This window comes from Thamnophis sirtalis, unplaced genomic scaffold, assembly GCF_051295495.1.
Source record: "Thamnophis sirtalis isolate CommonGarterSnake01/CBP01778 unplaced genomic scaffold, rThaSir2_p1.2 scaffold_6, whole genome shotgun sequence".
Lineage (NCBI taxonomy): Eukaryota > Metazoa > Chordata > Lepidosauria > Squamata > Natricidae > Thamnophis > Thamnophis sirtalis.
The window spans coordinates 127,160,085-127,174,596 of NW_028261386.1; the positions used below are offsets into that span (position 1 = coordinate 127,160,085).

The 14,512-nt window shown below is 41.6% G+C and overlaps 1 protein-coding gene across 1 annotated transcript in view; it reads left to right on the forward strand.

The window, feature by feature from the left end:
• Nucleotides 1-14,512, forward strand: part of LOC106545657 (protein eyes shut homolog) — a 550,606-nt gene that overhangs the window by 26,791 nt on the left and 509,303 nt on the right. Inside the window, exon 3 of the mRNA XM_087719050.1 lies at nt 12,162-12,421. Within this exon, the coding sequence (XP_087575176.1) occupies nt 12,162-12,421 (260 nt within the window). The remainder of the gene's footprint in view (nt 1-12,161; nt 12,422-14,512) is intronic.

The window sequence follows — 14,512 nt, forward strand, 5'->3', positions numbered from 1 at the left end:
AATCAAAGGGAGATTGAGGCAATCAATCAGAGGTGAGGTTTACTCATGGTGATCCCGTGGTCTTAACCAAGTAGTTTTCTTGGCAACAATCCAGGTGTATTTTTCCCTTGCTTTTTTATACAATGTTTTCTCAACTTCTCAAACTACTTCCTGGTAATCTCCCTAATTTAGTACTTACCAGGCCAGTGGTGGGATTCAGCCAGTTCACACCTATTCGTGAGAACAGGTTCTTAACTTTCCAAGAGGTTCAGAGAACCGGTTGTTGGAAGAAATCTCCTTTTGTTTTGCCCCACTTTACAGGGCTAATCCTGTAAGGAAGGCAGGAAGGAAACATTCTGGTGTTGTTTCTAGCTTAATCTCTATTGCCCTGGTTACAGAAACAGCCTCTCCGGTTAACCCTTATTACATTGTAACAGCTAAGGCAAAGCGCCCATCAACTTGAGTAATGTTGAGTTAGCCACGCCCACACAGTCACATGACCACTAAGCCCCACCTACCCACCTGGTCATTAGGACAGAGAACCGGTTGTTAAATTATTTGAATCCCACCACTGTAACAGGCCCAACCTTGCCAACTGTTTAAGACTAATTCTAAGTGTTACTACCTAAATTGACTTAAAGATAAAGTTGTATGACTGCTGGAAAAAAGTGAGATGAGACATAGGCAGATGCCAATTCTCTTATTGTTCCCATTAACGTTTGCCTATAAATGTTTTTATACTTATTTGGGAATATGCAACATTGCAATTCAATTAGACTGGAAATATACTGAATCAAATGAACATGATTACCTATCTGAAATTTGTCTTGATTACAATGGATTTACTTTTTCATAGATTAGGATAATTTGCCCTTAGGTTCTGGTCCAGAAACGAGACCAGTGACTAAAATGTATAAATCAATTCCATAGCAATTTAGGGTAGATTTTAAAATTTCTTATTTTCGAAATATAATCATTTGGTTTCAGTTGTTTAAATAGTGATGAAAGGAATAACAAATATCCATATGACCTAATATAACATAGTAGAATCAAAATGTGCTTCGGTTTCCATCCCTCTCCCCCCACCCCACCCCCGTTTGACACACACAAACACTTGGGTATCGTGTTATACAATGCACAGCATATTAAGCATGCCCTTACAGTACTTACTGCGTTACAGAAAAGAATATGACTGGGAAAGCTGTGATAAGAAATTCATAAAAAGAGGAAAATGAATCCTAAGAAATTAGACAAGGAACAGGCAAAAGAGGGCTGAACCAATTAAATTGGATGGAACTTATTAAACTGGAAAGAACAAAAAAATGCATAAATCCTCTAAGACTTCCTTAGAAGACTCCAGACGCAAAGGCAGATATTTCCATTGTTATGATAATAATAGTCTCCCTCCCTCTCTCTCTCTCTCTCTCTCTCTCTCTCCCTCCCTCCCTCCCTCCCTCCCTCCCTCCCTCCCTCCCTCTCTCTCTCTCTCTCTCTCTCTCTCTCCTCCCTCCCTCCCTCCCTCCCTCTCAGCTTAATCCTGTCGAATGCCTTTCTGCATATATAGGGTCAATATACTCCTTAAGTTTTGCAAAGAAAGTGAGACACTGGAAATATCTTGTTTCGAATTTCTTATTATTTTTTAAAAAAGGGTTTCATGAAATGTTTTTCAGAAAGGATTTTTCCAAGCAGATTCAGGAACTTGAAAATATATAATAGATGGGTTTAAAAGGCAAATTAAAAAAGAATACAAGGGGGTAATTGTGCCTTTGGCATATTACAAACAAACATACAGTTCCTTCATCCCAACTTTTGTTGTTTTACATTTCCTGTTATAATCTTGTTCAGGGAGAAAATCCCTACAAATGTTGCAGATAGGTACACCATTTAAATTATTATTAATAAATGCATTTATATAGCTGCCAAATTCACATATAGGTGACTGAAGATGGCTTACAACATTTAAAAATCCACTGTATAATATAAATGCTGCTGCTCCTATGCTAGCAATAACACAATAAAATCAGTCACTTGATCAGATGTGATCACCATGTCCATTTGTGGTTTCCAGGTTTTTTAGAGCCTCGTATATCTTTAACAATATGATATTTAATGTTTAGAATAACAGTATGACATAATTTTAAGGGACCTTGGAGATCTTCTAGTCCAGTGGTAGTCAACCTGGTCCCTACCGCCCACTAGTGGGCGTTCCAGCTTTCATGGTGGGTGGTGTGGGTTTGCTGTAACTCTGCTTTGTAAATTTTACAAAGTAAAGTTACTTCCCTACTTTATAAATCACCATTACTGTGGAACCGGTGGGCGGTTAGAAAATTTTACTACTAACAGAGCAGTGGTAGGTTTCAAAAATTGTTCGAACCTACTCTGTGGGTGTGACCTCCTTTGTGGGAGTGGCTTGCCACCCATGTGACTGGATGAGAGTGGCTTGCCGCCCATGTGACCGGATATGAAGATGCTGACGACACTTGTCAGAACCACCTTAAATTACCTCACACACAGCACTGGCATGCATAAGAATATGAGGTAAACTTGTTTTTTAAAAGGCATCTTTGGTTTGCGTTAAAACAACTTCAACATACGCAATGTTCTGATTGTACCACAAACACAGTAGTCATCCTTACCTTTCACAGAGGCCCTGAGTTTTATAAATATGAGCATGATAGTGTAGAATAATCATATCCAAGGACCAGTGGTGGGTGTCAAAAATTTTTTGAACCTCTTCTGTAGGTGTGGCCTGCTTTCCGGGTCCACTTCGGTAGATTTGACGAACCGGTTCTACCGAATAGGTGCGAACTGATAGGAACCCACCTCTGTAACAGAGATACAAAAGTGGGCGGTAGGTATAAAAAGGTTGACTACTCCTGTTCTAGACCAACTAATTCTAATTGATTTAACAATTGTGCTACTAACGAGGGAGAAGCGGGGAGGGGGAGGAGGAAGAGGAAGAAAATATAATGGCTGTAGATAACTTCAATCAGAATAGAGCTTTCAAGGGACCTTGAAAGTCTTCTAGTCTAACCTCCTCCTCAAGAAGGAGACCCTATACTATTTCAGACAAGTGGTTGTACAGTTTTTTCTTTAAAACCTCCAGTGATGAAGCACCCACAACTTCTGATGGTGAGCTATTCCACTGGTTAATTGTTCTCACTGTTAGGAAGTTTCTCCTTAATCCCAGATTGCTTCTGTCCTTGATTAGCTTCAATCCATTGTTTCTTGTCTTGCCTTCTGCTGCTTTGGAAAATAAGTTGACCCCCCTCTCTAGATTAGCCATATCCAATTCCTGCAATAGAGCTGAGGTGGCACGGTGGTTAAATGCAGCACTGCAGGCTACTTCAGCTGACTGCAGTTCTGCAGTTCGGCAGTTCAAATCTCACCGGCTCAAGGTTGACTCAGCCTTCCATCCTTCCGAGGTGGGTAAAATGAGGACCCGGATTGTTGGGGGCAATATGCTGACTCTGTAAACTGCTTAGAGAGGGCTGAAAGCCCTATGAAGCGGTATATAAGTCTAACTGCTATTGCTATTGTTCATGAGTTTTTGTCTCCAGGCTTTTAATCATTTTAGTTGCTCTTCTTTGCACTTTTTCCAAAGTCTCAACATCTTTTTTTTTTTTGCAATGTGGTGACCAAAACTCGATACAGTATTCTAGGTGTGGTTTTACTAAGGATATATAAAGTGGTACTAATACTTCACATGCTTTTAGTTCTATACCTTTGTTTATGCAACCAAAGATTGCATTTAGTAATTTAGCAATATCAATGACATAGCTTTAATAATCTGTTCTGACCCCCTCCTCTGTCCAGTAACGAATGCCGAGACAAGCTTAACTGGAATTTCACGGCACTTTATTAGCAAGAAACCAAAACCTCGGTGGCTGAAAGCCAAGCATAACAAACAGATAAGAACCTTGGCAGCAACTCAGACTTCCACAAATAACAGCTTCTCCAGCGTTAGGAATGACGTTGAATCCTGCAAAACCAGGTTCCTCCCAGTCTCTCTTTAAATACAATCTTGAGAGGAGCCTAATTACAATCACCTGGGTCCAATTATCTTTTGTAACTCCGTAGCTGCTCTCTACATCGATCTGCCCGGCATTGCCGGGCATCCAGGACCACCTCCCTTGTCTCCTCATCACTACTCCAAGGCATGACGTCAGGAGCAAACTCCCTTCGACTCTCACCACTGCTCCATGCCTCAGGCGCCTCCTGGTGGCCAACCAGCCTCTCTGCGCCCTGCTCGGAGTCGGAACCCTGTCCAGGGTCCTTCACACCTTACAGAGCTGACTCATAGGGCCCCTCGCTGTCGGAGTCTGGTGGCAGCTCCAACGGCTCCTGCTGGGCCACAACAATAATCCATCTTTGAATATTGAGGGGTATGCTTTAGCTAGGGACATTTCAAAATCAAAGCTTTGATTTCTCCAAAACAGCGGTTCACAAGAACGCTGGATGCATGGAGAGAAGCCCCAATATAAAATGAGAAGTTACTGAGTGATGGATACAAATTATATGCAGCCGCGCAAGCGATTGTGGGTGCACCTCGCTTCACCCACATAACACCTATCCTCCGCGAGCTGCACTGGCTACCTGTCGATCTCCGGATACGCTTCAAGGTGCTACTTGTCACCCATAAAGCCCTCCATGGTAGTGGATCTGGGTACTTGAGAGACTGCCTACTGCCAATTACCTCCACACGACCTATTAGATCTCATCGATTAGGCCTCCTCCGAGTTCCATCTGCTGGTCAATGCCGACTGGCAACCACGCGGAGGAGAGCCTTCTCGGTGGTAGCTCCGACCCTATGGAACTATCTCCCCGTGGAGATTCGTACCCTCACCACCCTCCAGACCTTCCGCACAGCCCTCAGAATCTGGCTATCCCGTCAGGCCTGGGGATAAGACTGTAACCCGCCCGAATGGTATGAATGTTGTGTTTTAATTATGTATTGTCTTATATGTAAAAAGTCTGTTTTCCCCCCTTTCCTTTGGATTGTGAGCCGCCCTGAGTCCCCCCAGGGAAAAGGGCGGCATATAAATAAATCTTCTAAATCTAAATCTAAATATTTCAGGCAGGTGGCTGACACCCTTGAGCTTCTTCATTACTTCATTTAGATATGAAAGAGTGGATTGCTTGTCCCAACCTCCCAGTGGGGTTTTTCTAAAGCAAAAACTGCTGAACATGAAGTGTTAATAAGAAAAAGAGAACATGTATAAAAGAGAAAAGAGAATCATGTATTCTATGATTAGGGAGTTGAATCTAAGGCAAGTGGCATAAGAGATTGACCTAGAAACCTGGAACTGAGAAGCCGATCTTGGACTGCCGTCTTGTATCCTTCCCCTTTGAACATTTCTTTCTGCAAAAAGTCTGCACTCACGGCAGACAATGTTTTGATTGATCCTTCCGTAAAGCTTGGCAGAAACATCCAAATTGAAAAGGCCATTTGCTTTTGCTTGTCTCCCTTTAGACCACGGAATGTAATATTGCTGTTCCAAAAAGGGCTTGATGTGGTTAATTCTGTTGGCTTCGGGGAGATTGTTTTGTTCAGATCTAGCCATTTATAAAGTAAAACATCTTCAACCACTTACAAGTGGCTGATTTCGTTTGGCACACGCTCGCTGCTTTTGCTCTTCAATTTGGGATTTTTTTTAAAAAAAGGCATGGGGAATTTCCAGGGTAATAAACACTTAGTAGTTCTTTGTCTGAGCAAATAGAAACCTGACATTATTGCAGACAGCAAGCCAATGACTCGTTAAACAGTTTTAGCTGGCTTGTGCAACAATAAATTGCAACCATAACAATCTAAAGGTGAAAAGCTGCATTACAGAGCCAGCATTACTTAGAAGTGGAAAAAACGTACAAAAAGAAGTGTTACAGGAATTCAGAAAAGGAAGGAAGGAAGGAAGGAAGGAAGGAAGGAAGGAAGGAAGGAAGGAAGGAAGGAAGGAAGGAAGGAAGGAATGTAATGAATCCCCATTCTTCTTCCTACCAGTTCCAAAAAAGGATAAGTTATGAGTGTTATAAGGACCATTGTGATTTTATGACAATTTTGAAGGTGGCTCTTGAACTGTACACAAAGTTTCATGAGCAGGCATATGACTCTAAAGCCAAAATACATTTGAATAAAAGCCAGGAGTGCGGGGGGATGTGTTGCATCTTGATAAATGACATGCACCCATTTTGAGAGTGCACAAGCCAAGTAGGTGTGAGAGCTGAAGGATGCTGGAACAGAGTATCTTCTATCCCAACAATGCAGGTGATCAGCACCATGGACAGTTCAGAGGTACCTCTTGTTCCAAGGCTAGCCCGGAATGAAGTCAAACTGTTATCAAATCATATGAAACCAAAACACGGCAATCAAGGTTTTAACAACTTCTCTCTTCCATTTGGAAGAGAGTTGAAATTGGAAGTCTAAGTGATATTGCACTTGAAAAATAGTCAAACTGCCTACACTAATTGTGGCCACCACCAATTGTAGGTATTAACCTTGTAAAGTCAATCAATGCAGCAAATACAACAGATCAGAAATCCTGCCATGCAGTGGTAGGATTCAATTTTTTTTTTACTACTGGTTCTGTGAGCATGGTGTGGCTTGGTGGGCATGGCACAGGAAGGATACTGGCTAAATATCACCTCTGCTGCCATGTGTTAATCTGAGTTGTTAATTTGATGCCTCCTGAATTCCTTTTGAGTTTTTTTTATGTGTTCCTTATTTATTTAATGCACACACAATTTTAAAAAAAAACAATAATTACACTTTTAAAAAATAGAAACATTAGAGAAGAGAGAGGCTCAAACAAATTAAATGCAAACTATGGGAAGATAGTTCTTTTTCCATTTTGTCAACTTCCATGTATAGTTTCTGTCTATATCTACATCAATATATCATTATCTACATCAGGGTGTCAAACTTGCACCCTTGACACATGATGGTGTCACGTGATGAATCAAGACTTTTGCTAAACTGGGCGGGGGTGTGGCCAGCGCATGACTCATTCTTCCCATGGGCCCCGAGTTTGACAGCCCTAATCTACATCAATAGCTTGGATATGCTACTTCTGTTTGATTTGATTTGATTTGCTTATATTTATATGCTGCCCTTTTCCCCCGAAGGGGACTCAGGGCGGCTCACAGTTCAAATCAGGGAAGGGGGGGTACAGACAGAAAATAAAAAGACGAAACATAACAATACATAATTTAAAAACACACAACAGTCATACCATTTGAAACGGGGGCAACAGCTCTTTAGCCCCAGGCCTGTCGGAACAGCCAGGTTTTAAGGGCTTTGCGGAAGGCCTGGAGGATGGTGAGGGTTCGAATCTCCACGGGGAGTTCGTTCCAGAGGGTCGGAGCAGCCACAGAGAAGGCTCTCCTCCGGGTAGTCGCCAGACGGCACTGGCCGGCGGATGGATTTCGGAGGAGGCCTAATCTGTGGGATCTAATCGGTCTAGTGGAGGTGATTGGCAGCAGGCGGTCTCTCAAGTACCCAGGTCCAATACCATGAAGGGCTTTATAAGTGACGACTAGCGCCTTGAAGCGTATCCGGAGACCAATAGGCAGCCAGTGCAGCTCGCGGAGGATAGGTGTTACGTGGGTGAACCGAGGTGCACCCACGATCGCTCGCGCGTGTTTCTCCTACCTGATAAAATAAATTAATAATAACAATGAATGTTAAAATTCAAACAGACCATATAACATTGCAGAATTAATTTTTGATAAGGAGGACAAAAAACTCTGGATAGTAGATGTTGCAGTACCTGGAAACATCAGGACAGAAGAGAAAGAACTTGAGAAAATCACAAAATATAAAGACGTGCAAATAAAGTTACTGTGGCAAAACGAAGCCAAGACAAAAGCAATAGTAAAAGGCACTTTCCTTGCATACAATCTGGAGCACCACATGAACAATATCAGCATTGGCAAAATCAGTCTCGGTCAATTTGCAAAATTGCCTTTTGCAATTGTCTCAGTCAATTGCAAAAGGCAACTTTCCTTAGAGTAGTTTACATCCTGCAACAATACTTTAATATTATTAACCACATCTGCCTATCTCAGGCCCTTGGGAAGGAATTGATAGGTGGACAATCTAAACATCTGGCTGGCTGTGCAATAAGCCATAATAAAAATGCAGACTCTCACAAAAAATGATCTGCAAGGTTCAAAACTGTGCTTCAATGTGATAATGAATCAATCAATTTATCTAAAATTTAAGACACGGATTAATCAAAGCTGACACTTGTTTCAGAGCAGTACATCAAATCAGAGGACTTAACGTCATAGACTTTTAAGGCACTTTGCAGACTTGATGACTTCTGACAACATATAAACCATTGCAGCTTCATTTTCAAATATCCAGAATGCTGAAAAGGAAACCTGAATGATGTAACTGTCTGTCTAACATGCTCATTGGAAAGCTACCAGGAACACTTTCTCTGGCCTTAACTCATCCTCTTTGTTTTGAATAATAAGCTCATAAATATTATTTTATGATCTGCCCGTCTCATATGAAATCTCCCACATTTGAAGAGTAACCTCAGAGCTCCCTGGTCCAAGTCTAAAAACATCTAGCATTAGAAAAAAAGTATTCTTTCTAATGATCACTTCTTCATGAATGAAGAGGGAACTGTTTCAAAGCACTAAATCCAATCAACAGGTTGCAAAATACTTCATTCCCCTTGCAATGTGCTTTGCAGATGCCACAGTTTGGGGCTGTTCGTTTCCCAGTGTGCAATGTTGCAATAGCAATAGCAATAGCAGTTAGACTTATATACCGCTTCGTAGGGCTTTCAGCCCTCTCTAAGCGGTTTACAGAGTCAGCATATCGCCCCCAACAATCCGGGTCCTCATTTTACCCACCTCGGAAGGATGGAAGGCTGAGTCAACCTTATCCTCACTCTGCCCTGTTCTTAAACATTCCGCTATAGATTCTTCGTTGTTTCTTTATTAAAACCAGATGTTTCTTTAAAAAATAGAATCTTAGCTCCTGCAGTGGCTTATATCAGTTTGCCCTGGAAACTCAATCATTGTCTCAATTACAATTATATTGTCTTTGAAACTGAAAATTCAAACAGATCAGATTTGATCTGCATTGACTTAGTGCCCATGCTGATGTTAGCTAGCCGTTAGGAATAAAGGACAAAATTTAATTCCAGTATCAGTGAGGTTTGGAGAAAAAGATGAAATTGGTAATCTTCTGAACTAAATTAACTATGGGCCGAGGTGGCGCAGTGGTTAGGGTGCAGTACTGCAGGCTACTTCAGCTGGCTGTTATCTGCAGTTCAGCGGTTCTAATATCACAGGCTCAAGGTTGACTCAGCCTTCCATCCTTCCGAGGTGGGTGAAATGAGGACCCAGACTGTGGGGGCAATATATGCTCTGTAAACCGCTTAGAGAGGGCTGAAAGCCCTATGAAGCGGTATATAAGTCTAACTGCTATTGCTATTGCTAACTAATAAAAGAATATTTGTGGCTCAGGTTGAACTCTGGAGTCCTCAGTGTTCACCGTGCATGATTGTTTGCTTGGAGATGTTTCATTACCCAACGAGGTAACATCATCAGTGCATTGATGATCATTGATGATGCTTCCTCGTCTTCAAGTCTTCAAGTCTTCAAGCAAGCAATCAAGAAAGCACCAAGCGCTACATAGAACTCAATTAAATTCAACATTTGAGTAGCAAAAAATGCAAGTCCTAATTGTTATATTTCAAATTTAAGGAACCAACATTTAAAAGAATCATATACTGTAGCACCATATTATTTCTTTAGAAAAGAAATTCATCTGTGTTCTATTATTTTATTCTGCACCCTTTCTCTAACACTTCTTTCTAAACAGAACACAGAAAGCTTTGAGGGGAATTTCTTTTCTTTTCTAAGATTTGGGAGTGCTAAAACATGCCCTTGTCTTTAGGTTCACTTTTCTCTCCTGTTTTTGCATTTGGAAGAGTTAACGGGTTTCTAATTATATGGCGAAAGGAGGAAGAGTTGACTTGTCAAGTTTTTATTCAAAATAAGTTGGAAATGTCAATTGATATGGTGCCTTTTTCCAATGTATCATGGCTGTCATAGGAACACCATGAGACCAAAATAATAAAGGTTATCAGTGAACTGCATATTTGTGGTCAGAAGCCATTTTCAGAAGGTTCCATTTAAAGATTAACAGTCCATGGAGGACTCATTCTTGCAATGAACTTAATTATAATTCAGAGGTTTTGTTCCATGTATAAATCCTACTCAGGCACAATTTGCCTTTGGAATAATCTTGGAAGTTCTGACCCAGAATCTAACAGTGAAGATGTTTTTTTTTACAGTGACTTTAAGATTTTTAGTGCTCCCATTTTGTTTCTAGAATCAGATCAGAGTGGTGCAGTGGTAGGATTCAATTTTTCTTTTTACTACTGGTTCTGTTAGCGTGGCTTTGTGGGCGTCACGTGGCTTTGGGGACATGGGTTTCTGGGCATGGCATGGGAAGGATGCTGCAAAATTCCCATTCCTTCCTCACTCCTGGGGGAAGGTTACTGCAAAATCCCCATTCCCCACCCCCCACCCCACTAACCTGCTTTCCAGTTCCGTTCTCCTGTTCAGGGCAACAAAAGGAGATTAGCTGGAGGCAGCGGGGTGGGGCCAGCAGCTTATTTGCCGATTCTGCAAACTACTCAAAATTCCCACTACCAGTTCTCCAGAGCCTGCCATAACTGGCTGAATACCACCTCCGGAGTGGTGATCAAACTGTTAAAACCATTCTCATGAGGGCAGAAAAGGGGATTGCACTTTTCCTCATGTATCTGGCCATCTGTAATTAGTACAGTATTGCTGTTTTCTGGAGACCAGTCATGGTATGTCACTTTGGTAAGGATCTTCTTCATTTTTTTTTTTTTTTTTTTTTTTTGCATTCATATGACCTACTAGCATATTTCAACTCCCCTGTTAAGTATCTCTATTTACCTGAGCCTTTTATGGCAATGTGTGTTAAAATCTATGGCATTGTTTAACTCTGTGTTTTTCAACCTTGGCAACTTTTAAATGTGGGGACGTCAACTCCCCGAATTCCCCAATCTGCATGGGTGACTGGGGCATTCTGAGTTTTGAAGTGTCCACACATCTGAATGTTGTCAAAGTTGAGTAACACTGGTCTACATGTTTGTTCATGGGCAATTTCATTTGTCAAGGTGCACCTTCCTCTTGTTCTTGATTTTACCCTGTTTTAAATTGCATTTGTAAGTCAACTTGAGTTCTGAAATTCAGAAGGACAATCTGTACATGATTTACTTGCATATGTACCGTATTAGTATTCACAACATATAAAATTTGCAACCTTGATCACCAATTAACGATGAATTTGATAAAAGATTGAGAGATTGAGATTTAGTTTATTTGTCCACCCTTCTCCGGGAGGGACTCAGGGCGGCGAACAACTCAGGAGGGAAAAGGGGATACAGACACAATACACGTAATTAAAATACACAAGAGTCATACAGCCATACAAGTCGAGAGGGGAGGGGAACTCATCAACCCCAGGTCTGCCGGCACAGCCAGGTTTTGACAGCTTTCCGGAAGGCCTGGAGAGAGGTGAGGGTCCGAATCTCCGCAGGGAGTTCATTCCAAAGGGCCGGAGCTGTGACAGAGAAGGCCCTCCCCCGGGTAGTAGCCAGGTGGCATTGGCTGGTGGACGGAACCCGGAGGAGGCCGACCCTGTGCGATCTAACGGGTCTATGGGAGGTAATTGGCAGCAGGCGGTCTCTCAAGTACCCAGGTCCAATACCATGAAGGGCTTTATAAGTTACGACTAGCACTTTGAAGTGTATCCGGAGACCGATCGGTAGCCAGTGCAGCTCGCGGAGGATAGGTGTAACGTAGGTGTACCGAGGTGCACCCACAATCGCTCGCGCGGCTGCATTCTGGACGAGTCGTAGTCTCCGAATACTCTTCAAAGGCTGCCCTAGTACGCTATTTTTCACTACACTATTCTTGAATTTGAAAGCTCATTCCACCTTGCTTTTCTTTCTTAGGTGTAGATTCCTTTGCCCCACTAAGCAAGCTTTTATTTTTAGCTGCTGGTAGAAATTCTTTTAAGCAGCTTAAAGTAAGTGCTCATAAAAACATAGACAAAATAATGGAAGTATATAGAGAATTATAGGAGTGCTTTCACCTGGTTTCATTGTCTTCTGCTTTATTTCCAGATGTGTATGCACAGCAGGCTGGACAGGACAACACTGCAATGAAGATATAAATGAATGTGAATCTGTACCCTGCTTGAATGGAGCAACCTGCTACGAGTCCTTTGTCCCTGGTCAATTCCTCTGTGCTTGCCCTCCATTTTATATTGGGAAAAAATGCCAGTATCACCATAATCCATGTGATGCTCCCTACAATCCATGTAGAAACAATGCTACTTGTTTGACCCAGGTTGATGGGAAGCCATTATGCATCTGTCAAAAAGGTAACTTATGAAAAAAAAAATGACTGCATGCTTGGTACATTTTACAATATTTAGCAATAGCAATAGCAGTTAGACTTATATACCGCTTCATAGGGCTTTCAGCCCTCTCTAAGCAGTTTACAGAGTCAGCATATTGCCCCCAATATTATAACTTGAGAATGAAGACAGAGGCTCTTTATTCAGTAACACTGTAACCAATTTTAATGTAGCAGTAACTTGAGTGGAAGTAACAGTAACTTGCAACAAAGTAACTCTAGTAGACCGGGCTGTGTGTGCGGCTAAATGAATGTAACAAGAAGTAGACTGGGTAGTCTGTGGAGAAGAGGCCGCGAAGCAGTTCCGAGTAAACCGGGTTGTTCGGCTGCTCTGGTAGACCGGGGTGGCGGTTGGAGAGAGTCTGCCCTTTTATATTCCAGCAGACTCGCGCTTGACAGCTCGGCAACTGACAGGCGCGTCTGATTGGCTAAGACGTGCCTGGCTGCTGCCGAGCTGTCATTCGTAACAGCGAGGACTAACTTTTACTATACAACACCCAACAATCCGGGTCCTCATTTTACCCACCTCGGAAGGATGGAAGGCTGAGTCAACCCTGAGCCGGTGAGATTTGAACCGCCGAACTGCAGAACTGCAGTCAGCTGAAGTAGCCTGCAGTGCTGCATTTCACCACTGCGCCACTTGGGCTCATACAATAGCAGGGTGAACTAGAGTGAAACATTAAGGGTAAAATTTAAACCAAGAAACCTGTGGATGGTTAAGGAAGAACACCCATTCCAACAACTGAACAATATAGCTACTACGTTAGGTCCTAGCTTAGAACTGGAAAAGAGGAATGGTTGAAGAGGAAAGGGGAAAACTGCAGACAGTCTGCCTGGGCAAATCATAGGGCAATTGAAAACCTTTCCAACAATATCAACAGTTTGACAATGGAACCAGCAAGCAACGGAGGTAATAGATTTCCATTCATTGTAAAGATTTAAACAGACGCCTAGCATCAATATGTGGTTATTTAAATTTGGATTCCTACCCTTAAGTGGCTAGCCTGGATAGTGTCAGTGGTCCCTTCTAACACCAGAAGCAAAACTTAACAACTATTTTATCACAAAACAACTGATCTGAGTGTCTTGTAGCTTTAATTAATCAATTAAAGCAATTATTGAAATAATTCTGTAGGGATCCATTTCAAATTGCCTTCAAAACCCTCCGGCATAAGATAATCAACAAAAGCAACTATTCATTTTTCTAAGAATTGCATTACAAGAAGGCCATCAGCAGGTTCACTTTCTTGCCTAACACTCACAACTCTGGGGGAAAGATTTCTGTTTTTCAAAAGAAGGGATCCGAAAAAAAACATTTCCAATGCTCAAACGGGAAAGCTTTGTTTCTTTATTTTAAGTACCATGAGCAAAGTCTTGGGGCTTTAAGCCATATGGAGAAAGCATTCAGAACACAGTTTCTGGAATTATTTCTAATTCCTTAATGAAAGCTCTGTCCCAGATCATATGACCCAAAGAATGAAGAATAAAGCAGTCACAGTATCCAAAACCTTTGCACAACTGCCTTTCCCATAAGTGTGCATTGGGAGATTTTATTGTTTTCAACTGGATCTAGCCAGGGGTGGGATTCAAATAATTTAACAACCGGTTGGTCTGAACCAGTGTAACCGGCTGAATCCCATCTCTGAATCTAGCCCATTTTCAAAGCCAATCTTTTACCAGATTCTTCTGTAATAACCAAACCTTGATACCATTTTGTTCCTATATCTTGAAGATAGAAAGCACCCTTACATAATTCCTTTCTAATATTCCATTGGGTTGGGAAGAATTAAAATGGCCTTCAGCTGAGAAATGTATTAGGATTTCTAAATCACCATCTGAGCTGCATTTTAATTCATCACTCACTGCTGATTAAGTAAAGCCAGAAATTCATGCAGTTGGTGACTCATCAGCTACAGGCAGTTGTACTTGTTTATTATTAAAGGCTGGGCAGTCAAATAATTGAAAATTATTTGCAAGCCAAATAAGAAATACCCCTAAGTAATAAGAAACTGAAATTTAGTTCCTTCTAAATGTTTTGCTTGGAAAATACAATGTG